The 18,013-nt window shown below is 50.2% G+C and overlaps 1 protein-coding gene across 10 annotated transcripts in view; it reads left to right on the top strand.

Annotated features, from left to right (window-relative positions):
• Positions 1-18,013, top strand: part of Nfasc (neurofascin) — a 162,852-nt gene that overhangs the window by 66,028 nt on the left and 78,811 nt on the right. For all 10 annotated transcript variants that reach the window (XM_041648810.1, XM_041648805.1, XM_041648806.1 and 7 more), the window contains exons 2-3: positions 1,617-1,725; positions 17,050-17,230. In XM_041648810.1, the coding sequence (XP_041504744.1) occupies positions 17,140-17,230 (91 nt within the window). In that variant the 5' untranslated portion in view covers positions 1,617-1,725; positions 17,050-17,139. The remainder of the gene's footprint in view (positions 1-1,616; positions 1,726-17,049; positions 17,231-18,013) is intronic.

The raw sequence follows: 18,013 nt of genomic DNA, 5'->3' as shown, positions 1-18,013 counted from the left end.
GAAGCTGGTCCATCCCCAGACATCCCTTCCATCATCATCATCATCATCATCATCATCATCATCATCATCATCATCATCCATGCCTGGTCCTGCTGCTGCTGGAAGAACTTATCTTACTGTCTGTGCCCTCCCCCAACCCAGATTTCATACAGAGCAGTAGGTGCTGCTGCCTGCCTGCCTCTTCGACCTTCTAGAATCTGGGGTAATGCTTAGAGCTCACAGCAAACACATCACATTCTCCATCCTTTTGGGATCCACAGGTGCTCCTCTTGTCATCCACACACTGTCGAGTATCCGTGTGGTCCCTACACCCTGGTGTGAGATGTCCTGCTTGGAAGGTTACTGGCTCTGGGTCAGATGGTGAGCCTGCTGCCTAAATTCAAAGTCTCACTTCTTAGCCCCTTTAGTCCATCATCTCGTGGATGATGATAAAAGTGTTGGTGGGTGTAATCTTACTCCTCTCTAAGGAGTGTCTGTCTATCTTCACACCACAGCTCTCACTTGATTTCACAACAGTTCCATGAGGAAGCCAAGTACTTTTCTGTACGTTGCCTTCTGCCTTCAGACCTGCAAGGGAAAGGTATACAGTGGTCCTCTCTAAAGAGCCAACTGCGGATGCAAACAAGAGGGTCTCAGTCCTTAACCAATGGATTCTTTCGTTTGGTGTTTGTTGGTTTTATTGAGATGGGGTTTGACTGTGCTGCCAGGCTGGCCTGGAACTCTCCACTCTTCTGAGTCCTGGCATTACAGGCAAGCACCACCATGCCTGGTTTTTAATGGATGTTTTACACCATTTCTTTGGGTGTAAAAAAAAGGGGGAGGAGCATCAATAACCATGAATGGAAACAAGTTCATGGGGGGGGGGGGACAAAGCATTTCTTTGCTTCCTGAAGACACATCTGCCAAATAAAACATAGTCAAATTACCATGTTTTAATTTCTCTAGGTGTGACATCTTATTTTCATTTTTGGGGACTTGAGCCTCTGATGCGAACTAGTGACCCAGTGTTCTCACTGGTTCACAGTACCATATCTTCTCCCCATCTTGCAAATGAAAAGCTAGCAAACACATAGGCAAAGACCCACTCTTGTTGAGAGATATGCCACGTGCTAGAACTTAGAACCCCTGGCTCCCAGCCATAAAGTGTGATCCCTTTCCAACGTGCTATGGATTTGTTTGTGATGAGCCTGTTTGCTTTTCAGTAGGTAGGGAAGAAAAACACAGTGGTTCTCCTAAGGAAGTTAAGAAATTAATGCGGTATTTATGCGTAAATTCTCCCTTGAGTGTAGGAGAGAGAGACACATTTCTTCCATTCATAATTTAACTCCGCTAGGAGATTAGGGAATTAGCAATTGGATTGTGGTGTCAGAGCAAAAAGAGTTTAATTCGTGGATGGTAGAGCTAATTGCCAATCCCAAGGCCGGCTTAAGCACCTTGTGCATTCTGTCCATTTCTTGCAGAGTGAACAAAGATGCCATTACATTCTTCGAAACTGCAAATGGATGTGGGCAGAGATGCCATTTCCTGAGTAAATTAACAAGTTCAAAACCCGCAGTCTTCCCACACACATACCTGGAATAACCCTGGGCCTTTTGCTTGTGTTTGCTTTGAAACAGGTTGATTGACTTATGTGCAGATTGGGAGCCTGGAGTTTCCTCGCCCTCTGCAGACTGGAGCAGAGCCTCCACCGGTGTTACAAAAAGCAGGCCGAATGAGGCAGAGAAGGTACGCGTGGGGCTCCTGCCTGAGCATGAGTTGGAGGGTGGGGTAGGAGTGGACATTGTCGCCCCCTCTCCCAAGCTCTTTACCTGACCGGGATCTTCAAGGACATAGCTCCTTCCTTCTCCCCAGGAGTCCGCTGCAGAGCCACAGCCCTGATGAGGCTTGCCCTCCACGGAGGCTATGCTGAGGCAACCCTGGCTCCTGCTCTAGGAGGGGCAGTTGGCTGGCATTAGTTGCTGTCATTGTCTCTCCTGTCCACTTTAGTTGAAACATTGGGAAACAGCTTTGTTAATGACCCTTACCTCTTTGCCTGGGCCCCCACACCCTGGGTACTTCCTGAGCTACAGCCCTGGCATATGGGGGGCAGTCCGAGAGCCCCTCCTCTGGGTGAGGATCAGGGCCTTGGCAGATGGATGGCTGTCCAGGGTGCAAAGAGCAAGAAAGCTCACAGCACTGCGGCCACGCCCTGTATCCAGGGTCTGCATTGTTCCCTTCTGGAGTAGAGTGTCTTCTGCATTAGCAGCACCTGCCTTCCCCACAGAGGGTAGAGGCTAACACACAAGAAGTGAGGGCTTCCCTTTTGTCAGCGCAACTGATGGAAGGCGACAACCCACTACCAGGAGGCTGTGGGGGAGAGCGGCCCAGACACCTGCTCAGAGAAAGGTCTTTTTTTTTTTTTTTTTTTGAGTTTGGTCCTCTCTGCCTCATGTCTTTTTTTACCCCAGCCTCGCTGGAGTTTCTGTCCTACCAGAGGCTGAGGAGGCAGAGAAAGAGATGTAAAAGACAGAACATGAAGGTGACATAATGCAGGGATCCCAGTAGTCTCCAGGAGGGCCCCCTTTGAGCTACAGAACTGCCGGCTTAGGGAACCCCTGCAGAAACCCAGCTGATTCTGGGGTCTTTTTCATCCACCATTGTTAAGAACTGAACTTGAACGATACCCCCTCTACTTTTTCCCTCTATTACACCTGGAAGACTGACAGCAAAAGCCATGCTGGTTTCTCGGAGTGGGGCTGAAAAGGTTATGGGGACAGTTCTCTAAGATTCATCAGCGCCGAAGACTTAGTTCATCTTTCAGCCTCCCCGGTCCTCTAGGCACCTTTTCGATTGCCAGTCCTACTTTCTAATCTCCTCTCCTTAGCGTCCCTTCCTGGCCTTCTTGGGACACAAACACCCTGGAGCCTGGAGCCCACTGTCTGTGAGATCCCGGATCAAAGCATGCTCATTCCAGCTGTGTCTCAGATGTATCAGCCTAGTCGGCAGTCCTCAGTCCTGCCTCAGTTTCCCTTCTTTCATCACATTCGTTAAGTGCGCCGTCCAGGCCTGGTTTTATCATCATGACGCCACACTGCACAGCCAGATGTAATGGAGAGGAAACATCTTTCGAAGACGGACGGACAGAAGCTGAAAGAGTGCAGAGACTGTGTGTGGACAGACACATGACTGTTGCGAGACCAGGACCCGCTCGCGCGGGTGTTTGGCCAGTGGCAATGGCTATCCTTATCACAGTGTATATCGGAGTGCTTCTGCATGTGGGGCCCGTGCTTTGCACACGCATGTAGCTTCCGTGTTCTCTCGCAGCAGCTCTTTCTAAACAAAAATCCTTAGTACTCAGCTTTCTCTGATGACGAAATCGAAGTCACAGAGGTTAAGGACCTGAGACAGCGCCACGCCCGCGTCTGGGTCCCCACAGTCCGACTCTGGTTCTCAGCAGCTCACTTTAGGTTTGGGGCTAAGGGTGTTTCCAGCTTGGTTTGTCCAGGTTCCTGAGAACACTGCATGGTGATCCTGAGCGGTGTCCTCCGGGTCCCAGATGTGACTCCGACTTGGTGGCTCCAGCTGGGAAGCCTTCTCAGGAAGGAGCCCTGCCCTTCAGGTCTTCTCTGTCTCTTCTCTCTTTGTTCTCAGCCCCCTGCCATCTGGAGCTGCTCCAGGCATCTGCTCCTGCGCTTTGCCCTTTCCCTTCTCCTTCCCTCCCAGCAGGAGGAACCCTTCCTGTGCCCAGTGCCCCAACTCATTGTCATCTGGGGTCACTCAGAGCAGACACCTGTCTTCTGACTCATGCAGGGAAACCACCCAGCTTCCCCAGGCCTTCAATTTCACAAATGGATCCATTTGGTTAATTGCACTCCTACCCCTAAGCCCCTCTGCCTGTCAGCCACAGACGGCCTCCTCACCCCAGGCTGCACAGACACAGAGCATGCGCAGGACCCACAGCTGTGGATACACGGGACCAGGGCTGTAAACACTTCACAGGGGACTATTTGACTTCCCAAAATTGATTCCAGGCTATCAGCATTTAGCCACCTTTGCCCATGGGTGCTGAGACAGACAGGAATAGATATCATGTATGGTTGGCAGCAGTGACAGCTGGGGCCTAGGAGCTCCTGTTTCTACCTTCTTTTAGCAGGAATGTTGTGGTCACATCTAGGCTCCCTTTTTTAGCTCTTTACAATTTTTCTCCTCTTTTTTTCTTTTAAGCCGGTTTCTCCTGTAGTCCAGGCTGGCTTCAACCTCACAGTTTTCTTGCCTCTTCTTCCCAAGCGCTGAGATAACAGGCTCACCTGGCTTCCCCTTGGCCCTTTCTGCTAACCCAAGCCCATCTCAATAACAGAGCCTAGAGACACTGTGTCCATCCTGAGTTCTGGTTTTTAGTAAGACAGCCAGAGATTGTGGCCAAGCTTCTCTCCAATGTCTGGTGGCACACGCAGCCTTCTCACAACCAGACTCCTGGCCAAATGGTGCCACTTAACTTGGGAAAAATCTCCCCCTTTCTGTTGTTGCCTCCCCGCTTTTTGCAACCCCCTCCCCACCTCCTGTTTTCACTTTCTTCCTGTCTGTAGGAGCCTGCTTGCTTGCCGGAATGGCAGTTGGATTCAGGCTGCTGTCTGCCTGGGATGTAAATGTAGAAGGCAGAGGGAGGAAAGCAAGAGGGAGGAGGATGGGCAGTTGTAGCTCCCTCCTGCTGGCTCCATCCTTTCCTTCTGTGCCCCACTTGTCACAGCAGACAGGAATTTAAAAAATGCAATGGAATATCATTAGCAAACCTGCTATTGGCTCCGAATGGAGTCCCGTCATAACCGGCTCCACTCTCTCTTGATGGCCAATGGATTGGGTCCTGGTGGAAGGAGCTGGTGGGAAGAGGAGTATGGGCTGCTTTGGAGACAGGAATGTCAGAGCAGGAAGGAGGAGAGCAAGGGTGTAGTGGGTATAGTGGCCAGTCTGGGAGCCTTCAGGGGCCTCCTGTTCTTATTGAGTGGACCAGGTACTATTTATGCCGATAGCCTGGTGCTGGTCCTGAGAGTGAACGGTGGCTCCTTGGGCATCAGGCCAGATAGTGTTGGCACAGGCACTGTCTCACTGACAGGTCTGTGAATAGATGTGAAAGCCCAGATTGCCTAAAACCAGGTAGTGAAGTAAGCCAGGTTCAGTTGTGACGTGGCGGGAAGGATAAAAATCTGGCATTTCCTGAAAATAAGGTGTGCTAGAGTTAGATAGAGGCTTGGGTTAGGAGCTCATGGATGGATTTAATAACCATCATAGCAACCCTGCAATAAATGAGTGTATAGCCCCTCTCCTACAGACAGGGAGACCATGGCTCTGAGAAGAAACAGCAAGCGTCTGCCCAGCTGGGGTGGGCCTGCAACTCTAAGTCCATGCCTTTCGTGTGCTATGGAGATCACATATCACTTCTTAACGTTAAATCTCCAAGTCGGGATCTGGCATAGCCCTCTTTTCTGTACGGCTCCTGGCTAGTTATAAACTCAGTTCTGTTCAGTTCTGCACTGACATTTAACTCTGTCATGGGCTGGGGACATAGAAGACATCTCTCTTGCTCACAGAAAGCTCATAATCTGGTTATGGAAGTGAAGGTCAGCTCTCTTCCCCCACCCTACGTTCTTCTATAATTTTGTCTCTGCTAGAATCAGCCTGGTTTCCAACTGGCTTTAAAACAATGCCTGCCACACTAGGCTTGGATTCACCCACATAGTGTGTGTGTCGTGAACAGAGGTGTCCTCAGGTGGACCATGGTCTGGACCTCAAGAGAACACCACTGGGCAAGCCTGAGAATCTACCATGCAGTGTTGGGAGCGGGGCACCGAGGTTTAGAACAGAGAGGGCAAGGGGACTTGCTCGGCTGACTTCCTTAAAGGAGTGGCTGTCCGAGAGTCTCCTTCCTTTCATGCTCTCTTAACCTTTTATTTCCAATTTTATAATTTTCTCCTTAACATTATTTTTGGTGCTGTTAATATACAGTCGATTTAATTCCTTCTAACATTTGAAACCTGATTTGTAAATTTAATCATTTTCCTTTATGAAGTATCACATTTTTCTAAAACAAAGCCCTCTAAGTTCTCTTGTTAATGCTTTTAATAACTGCTTTAGTGAGGTGTAATTCACATACTAGAAATGTATCCATATAACAATACAGCTCAATGCTGGTTCATGTACACAGTGTTTCGCTAGGGTCTAGTGTTGGACAGCTCCCAACCATTAAATTTTTGTAATTGTATTCCCAGTACACCCCTCTCCCCAAAGTCATACATTTCATTAGCCATCGGGCTCTGTCCCCACGCTGTCCCCAACCCTGAGCAGTCACTAGCCTGCTTTCCATGTCCTTGACTCCCCCATGGTTCTGGAGATTTCATATATATGGAACCATGCACTCGGTGGTCCTTGTGTCTGGTTACTGAGACCTCTCCAAGGTGCAATACATATGCCCTGCATTCCAGTCACTGGCTGAGTGACAGTCTAGACCGTGCTTTGTTTGCATGATGACCACCTCATGTGGGAACTCTACATTTCTCTCTATGAGGAGCCCCAAGTCTTCTAATATTAATTCCAGGGATCCCTTTCTTTATGGTGTTCTAGCTCCACCTTCTATCCCATCTGGGTCCCTCCTTACCAGAGGTAACTGTTGAGCCCTGCTCACCCTTGGGGTCTGTCACATAGGATCATTGTCACTATCTCCCTAGCCTTCCTCAGAGCCACTCCCTTTAATGACGGCATGCTGGGGAGACAGCTGGAACCCTGCCTGCTCTTTCAGAGGTTTCTCCGCCTTTCTTCTCCATATTTGCTGCTCCGCCTCCCTAGGATAGGCTTCCCATAAGCCCAGGTTATGGTCTGAGTGTGAAATGTTTACCCTGGGGCTTGTGCTAGTCTCCAGCTGGTGGTACTGGTCTATGAGTATGTGGAACTTTGGGGACATAGGGTCTAGCTGGCTAACATCGGCTACTAGGATGGACACTGACTGCTACCATCATGTCTTTTCTAGTTCTGTCCTTCAAATGACAAGAGAAGCAGCAATGGCAAATATGCATTCCCAAAGAACTCTTGATGGCTGGCTGGATCGTAGCATAGATGAGGCCTAGTGATTCTTGGTTGGCTTGTTGGGCTAAGGGATGAGGCCCCCTGTATCCGTTGGGTTTCCTTTTAGTGCCAGATTGGAATGTGTGTCCCTGGACTCACAGAGGGGGACCTCAGGTGTCCCAGGCTGACCCCCTTACTTCAAGGCATCTTCAGAACCTAGTGTTGATGTCCTAGAGTGAATGGTGGGTGACTGGACAGGACACCTGCACAACCGTATTCTGAGAGCTTGTGAAGATGGCCCTGAGGGTAGTCTTACCTGAGTTCAGACAGAACGCTGAGAAAGGAGTGGGGGAGCATTTTGGGAAACAAATACATCTAGGGTGTTGCTAGGCAGGAGCAGGCTCTCTTCTGAGGTTGCCAAGTCAGCACTGCCCAGTGATTGCTGGTGTCTTGCTACTCCACACAACCACTAATAGCAGGTTCACCAGGCCTCTTATTAATTGGGGATTTATTAGGCAGATTTATTGATGAGTCAAATATCTCCCGGTAATAGGAAGCAACAGAAACAATGGCTGCTCAACCAGCTCGTGAGAAGGGAGACAAGATGCAGGCCAACCAGGACTCGGAGTCTTTAGGGCACTGACACAGGAACAGCTCTTCCCACAGTGCAGGAGGCCATGACCACCACAGGGATGAGCATAGGGTACCCTGGGGAGCAGGGGAAATGGCAGAAACTCGGAGGAGTCAGTAAGGACCCTGAACACTGGAGTAAGTCAGCACAGGGAATACCGGCATGGATTTGGGGCTTGGAAAGGGTAGGTGTGAGTAGGCTGGACGGGGGGACATGGTGCTCTGAGTGTGGGTTGACTGTGGATGGGAACGTGGGCTTAGCCCTTCAGCTTTTTTTCTCACAAACCAGCACACATGGTTCTTTGTTCTTCAAGGAGGGGAGAGGAAAAGAAAGTTGGGTGAGAATGTGATTCTGGTGATGGCCTGAGCCACTGGGGTTTGTTTTTATGTCTAAACCATCTGAGAATGGCGTGGGTTCATATTAGGAGTGGTTTACCTGCGTCCTCTGTTCCAGCAGGGGAGGGCTTGCTAATCCCCACAGGACTCTCCAGCCTCGTGGGATGAATCTGAGCCCTGACAAATCTCCTACCCCATGCTCAGATGCGTCTCTGATCCCCCATCCGGCTCCTTTCTGATTCCTAAGCAGGTTGTTTCCAGGCAGCTGTCGTGATCAGCCTTGCTGCCTGTCTTGTTAATGGGAGTAGCTGGGGTTTGCGTTGGCACTGGGGGCTTTTATTATCTCTCTGCTCCCCCACAGTTTCCCGTGGCAGTGATGTGCGAATGTGTTCCTTAGTTGGTTCTTGTAGTACTATTCTAGTCCCTTGATTAGCTTATTCCAAGAGTTAATTGCTGGCATGTGGCCCCAGCTCTCTCTGTTAGTATATCCCTAGGCATCAATTCACACACAGTCTGGGAGAGCCTACAAGACTGTTATTCATGGCTCTGAGGCATTTCCAATGGAACTTACCCCCTGCGCCAAGCCCAGTCTCTCTGCACCCCCGACCCTGAGCCTGCTTGCTCCTCCTTCTGTGTTCTCGGTGCCAGTTGACAGCAGCAGCTAATCCACACTTTCCATCCTGGGATTCTCCATGCCAGCTTCTGTCCCCCGCCAGTCAGTCATCAGAGCCTGCCTGTCATGACCTGGGAACCCTCAAATCTCAGGAAGGCCTTGGAGACGGGACAGACATCCTGGAATGTGCCACTCCCCCCTCCCACCCTTCCCAGGCCCCCTGTGGATCTGGAGCTGACAGGAAGTGGTCACACAAGGAGAGGAGACCTCTGAGCAGCATCCCTCCCGGGCTGCACCCACAGAGTGGGGATATACATTAGGACAAACAGTCTGCCATTAAGCCCCACCCAGCCACCTACCTGCAGTCTACATATACCCTCGTGAGCCCTTGAAAGGTCTCTCCCAAGAGAAAGGGAACATGTCTTCCCCAGCTGTCTCGGTGAAAGTCGCCAAGGACCAGCAGGTGTCTGTTCCTAAATAGTTGTGGTGCGTTGGGCAGTGCTGATTGTGTCGAGTCTTGGGCCCCTCTTAGGAAGGGTGGGAAACTCTCCCAGGAAGGGAGCAGTGCTGTGGATGAGCGGAGAGCCTGGATGTGAGTGAGCACCTCGTACGTGCTTGCAGCATCTTTCTGGTTGGATAAGATGCTGCCTGCAACCACAAGAAACTCGGGGTACAGCTGGGGGGACAGGCATCTCACTGGCACCAAGAAGTCACATTCATTACAGTGAGAATATCCCAGAATGCTTTGAGAGCATAGAAGGTGAGGCCCTCCTGCAGACTTGGCGGGAGGGAGTGGCCAGGGAAGGCTAAGGAAGCCTTCTGGGTAGAGAGGTTGCCCTGGGACCTAAGCCTGGGTGATCAGTGATGAGTCAAGTGAGAAGGAAAGCTGATCCAGACAAACTTGGAAGAGAGCAATTTGTGTGAAAAGAGTGTGGAGCCATCAGTGACCACCCAGAGGGAGGGCAAACAGGAGAACCTATGGATTCCGAGCTGGATCGGGAGCCAGCTTCCATCCCTTGCATGTGGCAGGGCCTAGGCCAGACTAGGAGAGGGCAGGCTTCAGCATGGGAAAAGGAAGGCTCCAGGTGGGTGGGTGGGAAAGCTGGAGGACGTCCCTGCAGTCTTGGGAGACTGAAGAATATACACAGCTTCCCTGCTTGGTCCTAAAATGGGAGCAGAGGTCTGAAGAGGGAAACTGAAGTAACTAATGAAGTTAATCATTTTTTCCATTGTTGTGACAAATACCGAGAAACTTGACTTGAAGCAAGAAAGATTTATATCAGCTCCCAGTTTCTGAGGATGAAGTCTGTGGTCACCTGGTTCCAGTATTTCTGAGACTGAGAAGTAGACCAATGTGGGGAAGGGGACGGAGCAGAGCTGCTGATCTCTTAGTGAACTAGGCTTTGGGGACAAAACCCAGTCATTAAGTGCCCATCCCAGTGGCATTCTGCCTGGGGAGTAGCTGTGGAAACCGGACACTCAGCTTCCTCTTGCACCTCCCTCGGAACAGGCTCCTGAAGCCCTTCCAAAGAATGCTCCACTCGCCTGATGTGAGACGTGGGGCTAAGGGTCTTGAGAAAATGTCAGCTCCGTCCTCACCCCTGCACACTTGGTGCAAAGTCCCTCAGGGCTGGGAAATGGGCTGCACCAGGTTTGGGTGATGTGAGGGTAGGAACTGAAGACTGGCCTCGCCCAGAGACTGCCGAGCCAAAGTGACTCTGTGTTTCCATCTGGTCCCTCCACACTACAACCAGGGTGGCCTTTGCACGCAGATCTCACCAGGGCATCATTTCTGCTGAAAACCTGGGATGCCTGGGATATAGTTTCCGGTCCTGATGCTGGCCATCGGAGGCCTCTGAGTAGACGTTCGTCTTCCTGACAGTGTCGTGTCCCTGTCCTTGTGCACACTTCGGCCACATTGTCTTCTTTCGATCCCTTGCATGTCACAATCTCCTGGTCGCCACAGGGCCTTGGCACAAGTAATTCTCCCTCCATAGGATGCTTTTTCTGACATACCTTTACAAGATTGGCTCCTTCTTGACACTCAGGATGCCACATCAGGGCTTGGCCAGATGTCACCTTCTTCCAAAGGCCTTACTCAACCCAGGCTCTCCCAACATCATCCTATTGTGTGTGGCTTCCTCCTCCTCCTCCTCCTCCTCCTCCTCCTCCTCCTCCTCCTCCTCCTCTTTCTCCTCCTCTTCCTCTTCTCCTCTCCTCCTCCTTAAATAAATTTTTAAAGAGCAGTTTTAGCTTCCTGGCAGAACTGAGTTGGTACAGAGAACTCCCCGACACTCACCCCACGGCAGAGGCTTTCCATCAGTGCTGTCCTTTGATGGATCCCATGATAGTCCTGAAGCCATGTACCATTATCACCAGAGCCCTCAGTAGAGCAGGAACCACACTTGCTATTGTGTATTTCTTGGGTCTGAAACTTTTATAATGGTGCAAGTCTACAGTCCACAAGCATGGTGTGATCCAGATTTGTGTCTCTCACCTCCTGGCGCCCTCTGATTTTACTGACTGCATTTCCTGCCTTTTTTGGAATGACGTACAGTTGGACTCATTTACTTTATACTATCCATCCAAGCATCTTCTCTATCTTGTCATGTTTTGGTAGCTCATTTCCGTTTAGTTTTGAACAATGCGCCATCACCCTCCTGTGTGGATTTCCTTAATGAATTTCCTTTGCCTACGGGAAGGCACCCTCACGCTTCTGCGCCTGCTCGATAGAGCTGCTACAGCGTGTGTGCGCGGATGGCGTTTTCATCCTTGAACTTAAGCCTCCTGGTCACTTCATTTTGGCCATTTCCTGTGATCGCTTTGAAAGTGTGGAGTACGCAAGAGTGGACAAACCTTGTTTCCACCCACGTGTGAGCTCTCTAGCTCAGTGCGTGCCCCAGGTGGGGCTGCAGCGTGGATGAATGTCTGCTGCCCGAAAGCCTGTGGCAGCCGCTGCTCAGGGGACCAGAGCCACCAGCTGAGCCATATCTCCAGGCTGCCTGTCTTTCTCTGTCACTTCAGACATATTGTACCTCTGTCACAGCCTGCCTGAGACAGGGCTGTGGGGATGTCGCTCCTGAAGGCAACAGCTTGAAGGAGGGAGTTGTGGGCACCTATTCCATCTGCCAGAGACAGCTTGTAGGATCAACACCAGGGGCCTTCAATCTGGGGGCTAGGGGAGCCACCGGGACCCAGAAAAACAAAAGGGAGGAATAGGAAAGCAAGCTGTGACAATAAATGGATAATTCGTGTAGCTACTCAGGCCTTGTGTATAGTCACACAGGCTGCCAGTGTGTGCACACCCTTCATCCCTGGGAGGAGAAGGCCTGATCCATGGCAGCGGCAAGCATATGGGATGCTTTTGCTGTGTGCCCCGTGAATGCTGCATGGTGCTCTGGGGACGTGCTTCTGGGGTAGGATTAGCTCCACGTATCAGAAGAGAAGCACAAAGCTCTGAGGCCGGGGCCTCTGCCTTGAGAGTGGGGATATGACATTAAAGCAGGCAGTCCAAATGCGTGGCTAGTGCCCTTGAACTAGACCAAGAGCCACCATGCCAGCATCTTCCCTGATGGCCCATCAGGACCAAATTCACATTTCAAATCTAAGTCACTCAGGAGGCTCACAGATGCTCAGGCAGGTCGCTCAAGGGTGTGGACTGTTTCTGAACAAGGTCACAGAAGTTCTTCGGCATCCATGTTCACAAGGTGAAAAAAAAAAATCTGAAACTTGATTTGGCCCCTCCCCCAGACGTTTAAGAGTTGAGAAGTTCACACGTTTGAGTGGTGCCTGCCGTTCTGCTCAGATGGGTTATTCTTCGTGGATGGTGTGTGGTGGCTATGACTGATGGGTGGCTTCTCCTTGCACCCTCCTCTCTGACACTTCCTCCTTCCTGCTCCTGGTTGTACCCCTGTGACGCTAAACAAAAACGTTTTGTCCTGTATTCCAACATTGAAAGACTCCGGTGGCCAGTGGGTGGTCTTCAGCCTCCACCTTCCCTCACTCTTTAATTTCCCTACAGGGAACCAGGAATGAGACTTCCTCATCCCACCTAGGGGCTCTTACCAGAGCCCACACACCTACCATCTCCCTAATGCATTAATCCTTATGATGGTTAGTTTCTGTTATCAACTGGATACAGTCTAGAATAGCCTAGGAAGAGAGTTGGAAGTGATGGATGGTCTAGATTAGATTGGCCTGTGGGCATGTCTGTCAGGGATTACCTTGGTCAATGTAGGTGGGACGACCCGCCTACTGTGACACCTCCTCTGGGCAGGGGGTCCTGAATTGCTCTTGACTATGGATGTGACTAGTTCCTCAAAGCTCCTGTTGCCATGACTTCCTCTAGAAAGAAACTGTAATCTGTAACTGTTAGATGAAACAAACTCTTTTGTCAGGAGGGGGTGCTTATTACAGCAACAGGAAGCAAAGTGAATACACCCCTTCCTTATGTTACTGGGAAGGCCTGGAAAGGGACCTAGGGGATGACATGCCTTGGCCATGGACTGATGGCTGTGCACTGTGGTTGACATTAAATCAGGCAGTCTGTAGAGATGTGGATGTCATTGCTGTAGGCCAGGAACCCCGTCCCCTTGCCTCCTTTCCCCTGGTTATCAGGCTGGGGGATCCATGGGCTTTGCTGATGTGAGGACTGTGGCAGACCGCTCTGCCTCACTGTGCTCTGGTCTTCTATTCTCAAAGCTAGAACTCTAAGCCCCCATCCCCTTGACTCTGGTGGACAGAGTGTGTGGGAAGGGTCACACACACAATCTGCCTGTCTTCTGTGCTGGGGAGGGGGGTGGCTGCTATGTCTCTACTTTCACTCACCCACCTTCCTCTGCCCCTTTCCATCTCCATGAGAATGTTACAGAGACTAATGTTATACCCTTCTTTTATTGGTATGAAATTTATCTAAAAAGAAAACCATTTTAAGTACACAAGTTACTGACAATCAGTACATCCACAGCGTATGCCTCTAGTCTAGTTCCAAACCACCTTTACTGCTCAGAGGAAACCCATGCCACTCGCAGTCACTCCCCAGGGTCTGGCTGGCACCAGTGATGTCTGTCTCTGCAATTACTGATTCTGGGTATTTATAGGAAATCTATACATGGGGTCATTTGTATGTGACACATTCACAGAATAGCTTATGTCAATATTTCATTCTTTTCTGTGGATGGATAATCATCCAAAAATCCATCGATCCACTTCTCCATCCACCTCGGACGGATGTTTGGCCGTTGGAGGTGATGCTCTGGTGAACAGCTGCCCACATGCACTTGCTTAAGAACCTGTTTTAAATCCTTGGCACATATACCTAGTAAAATTGAAGGGTCATGGATAGTTCTGTCTAAGTTTTGGGAAAACTGACAAATTATACTGACTTTTAAAATAACATCTTTACTTTGGGACCTTGCTGTGTAACAAAGACAAGGAAGCTGGATAGAAAAGTCCTGGTTTAGACCACAGGATGCTGGGATTCTCTTCCTAGCTTTGCACTAACCAGCTGGGTGATCCTAAGCAAGTCTCTTGCCCTCCTTTGCTACTAATTCTTCATCTAAAAAGTGAGGGAGTTATTTAAAATTAAGTAGCTTGTATAAACTAAAATAACCTTTGAGCTTTTTTTCTTCCAACATTTGGTTGTGGGGGGAGGGGGATGGGTTCCTAAGAACAAAGAAGGGATTTATCAGGAGCAGAATGTGGTTATCTTGATGTCATTTATCTACTCTGCTGTTAAACTGTGAATTTCAAACATCCCCAACAGCTGGGCTTTTCCCTGCCAACGTGCTTCTGATTAATGAATAATTTCTGGCTTCCTAGTTCATCAAGATTCCCAGGATGAACACCTGTCTCTTTTCCATCACTCTACCACTTGGCAGGTCCTGAGCCGAACAGTGGTCAGTGAGCCCAAACCATGCCCTTCTACCCCTCCCTGGAAAGAAGGCCATGCCTTCCCTAGTGCAAGCTCTCTCCACACTGGGGCTTCAACTAGAAACTCAGGCTGATCTTTGGAGATGGGTAAGGCAAGGTGAAGTATTAGTGGCCTTTCTGAAGGACAGTGTAAGGACCATCCCGGAGAGTTAACCCTTGTGATGCCTTCTAGCCACAGTGCCCATCCTTGGAAGATTTCCTACTCTGTCTTCTTCCAGCTCACTGAACTCCTGGCATCTGACCTGTAGAGAGGAGGTTCTTCCCACCTAAGTCACTCTCCAACTTGTGCTTTCTTGTGCCACCTAGTGGTTTTCTAGAGGAACACGCATGCACACACACACACACACACACACACACACACACACGGACTCAGGGATCTTCACAGAGGAGGGGCTGAAGGATTGTAAGAGCCAGAAGTGGCCGACAACCCCATGAAGCAGTGTTTTCTGGGCACAGCAGCGCAATTGCAATCATGCATGCATCATGGCTGTGATAACATGCAAGCTCCAGCCAGACAAAATCCCACATGGAGTGGGGGAGGTGAGCACAAAAGCACTACTAGCTGAGGAGTGATTGGCATTTGTTAGCTGCTGGGAGAAAGAGCCAGTTTTCTTTAATGATGCATCCCTCAGTAAGGTCAGGGCAACTCCACTCCCAGAAGTAACTGGGCAGCACAAACTGGACTGGGTGGGATTAATAAAAGAAGAAGAAAACTCTGCCTTGTGTAGGTAAGGAATGGAGATGAGATATGGGAGTAGGTGGGGGAGAAAATGAAGATGTTCAAAATACATTTTATAGAATTCTCAAATAATAAAATATATTTTAAAATAATGTCATCTAGGCAACTTATTTCAATTATACATTTACTTGTTCATTTTTCTTACCCACCCTTATGTCCATCTGTCACACATTTTGAGGGACTATTTGGTCCTGTGGTAAATTCCTATGACTGGATAATAAGGAAACTTTCCCAGTTATTGAGCCTTCAAGTGACGTTTTGGGATGAATACAAAGCCAAGGACACCATCGTGGGAGTTGAAGTAGATATTCAGGGAACTCCTAAGTAACACTTAGCAATCGTAACGAGAGAGCCAAGAACAGACTGTCCTGCATACAGGTTGCTCTTTCCCAGGGGTCAGGACAGCAATCACAGAGGCCCTTAGGACCAGCATGCCAGGGGAGAGCGGGAGAGGCCAGGGGGACACATGGTTTGGGGTGTCAAGCCAATAAAGGAAGTTAGCGTTAACTTGGGGACAAGAGGGAGAGGTGACGAGGAGTGGCATGTTTGTGTTTCTGCTTTAGAAATAATAGTTCTGGTCATGGACAGAGGACGAGTGAGGGCAGAGGTAGGAGCAGCAGGAATACTTAGCGAGCCGTTGCAGTCACTCTAGTCTGGAACCCTGGTGGTCCAAGCCAAGGAGGTGGCCATGGGAAGGGAGTCAGGTAGATGGAGTCCAGACACACACACACACACATACACACCACACACATGCACACACTCATGCACACACACTCATGTGCACACACGCATGCATGCACACACACATGTGGGGGAGAGGCTAGTTTGGGGCTCAGCTGCTGAAATATGAGCCAGATCCCTCATTCTGGCATAGGGAGGTAGTGACTGGTGATGCTTCCTACTGCAGGACTCCAGAACAATGGCCTCACTTCTGAGGAGCTCTTGCCTGGGCTCTGTCCTCTACCTTCTTAGATGGATGGGTGGGTGGGTGTAGTTGACTGTGGCTCCAGCCACATAAAGCAGGAGTGGAACTGTGTGTTGGGCCTATGTAGATGTTTGCTGAGACAAGCTGAAGGGATTCTGGCGTCTCCATCTGCGGCCTTCCCCCCCTTGACGTGGCCCCGTAATGCTGGCAGGCTGGAGTAGTCGGAGCTCCGGGCAGTCTCAGAGTGCTGGACTTGAGTCCCAGCCCATCCCTTCTTCTTGGACAGTGCTCCTGCCTCCCTGTAGGGTTGAAGAACATCAGCGAGATCTTATTCCTGTGTCCTCACCCAAACACATTTTGCTCTAGGCCCCTTGAGTTTTTTTGAGACTCGCGGGGAGAGTAGAGCCAAGTCCAGGGAAACCTTGAGCTGGTACATCTATTTGTTTGGGACTTCTAGGCCAGTGTGTGTTCTAACGATTCCTGTATGCAGTTACCTTTATTCCATACTGGGTCTTAGTCACTGGTGGATTTGTCCTCTGGAGATGCCACCTGCAGCATCTGAGACATCTGGGACAAGCAGCATGTCCAGAAATGTTTTTGATTGGCAACAGGGCTTGCTGGGCTCTACTGACATGGGGTAGGTAGAGACCAGGGGTGCTTCCAAACCCTATAATATATAGGACAGCTATGGATTGTCTGATTCCAAGGCTAGAAACCGTGGTCCAGGAGATTCTCAAACTCTGTGGCCAGAAGACTCAAGTCTTTTGAGACCCTGGGCGGAGGGGCAGTAGAGCAAAACACAAGCTCAAGAGAATCTCACTTGCTGTTGTTTTCTCTTTCTAGCTGAGCGCTGTCTGAAAAGCCCCTGTGGAGTGGCACAAGGTGTCGAGAGCCCGCGGGCTGGGCAGCTGGGAGCAAGGCCCGGTGCTGAGGATGGACAGGCAGCAGGCACTACCCTGGGTCCACACAGCCCTCATCCTCTTCCTCCTCAGCCCCGGAGGGGCCATTGAGATTCCAATGGATCGTGAGTTCTGTGCCCGCTCTTTTCCTCTTACTCCTGATATTGAAGGATTGGCGCTGGGGAGGGAGGTCAGGGAGACGAGAGGAAGAGGGGGTAACAGTGGATTCCAGGCTTCGGGACTGGGCTTTTCTCCAAAGACTTGATGTAGGCTCCCACTGGGAAACTGGAAACTAAGATGCAGGCCTCTTCTTAGGGGTGTGGATAAGCTGGGCTCTATGTTGCCTGGAACCCGCTAAGTGGAAGCGAGGGTGACACAGTTGGGAATTCAGAGAGCTACCTGGAGTTCTCCTCGCTCCTCGTACTTACCCACCTGGCCTTAGCCTTGACTTACCCCTTCGAAACGCAGTTTCCAGGATCAGGTGTGGTAGGGTGTCCTTTCTAGTTTCTCTGACTTGATCCACCCAGAGTCAATGCGCAGGCTTGGCTGGAGTAATAAGGATGATGGTGGATAGCCTGGGAGAGGATTGGCCAGGGCGTTATCTTTGTAAAAGACACAGCCAAGTAAGACATGAAGCCATAACGTGTTACCATAGGAGAGCCAGGCACAAGTTTTTTTCTATCCCAGGATTCCCTCGGAACTATCAAATATGGGGCTCATTTCTGCTCATGGTGGCAGTGCCTGTCTGAACCTAACCTGCCACACTGATGTCTGGTTCTCTCTCCACCGTCTCTGGTACTGTGTTCCCTGGTGGCTGTTGACTGGCTCCTTGTTTCCTGGCCCTGTGTGTAAGCATACACCGTTTGGACACATGTGCCGGATATCTTTGCATCCTAGCACTAACATAT

The sequence above is a fragment of the Microtus oregoni genome, unplaced genomic scaffold (genome assembly GCF_018167655.1).
Source record: "Microtus oregoni isolate MIOR12 unplaced genomic scaffold, Mior012 000003F_ref0000135, whole genome shotgun sequence".
Taxonomy (NCBI): Eukaryota; Metazoa; Chordata; class Mammalia; order Rodentia; family Cricetidae; genus Microtus; species Microtus oregoni.
This window is presented reverse-complemented; position numbering and strand designations above follow the sequence as displayed.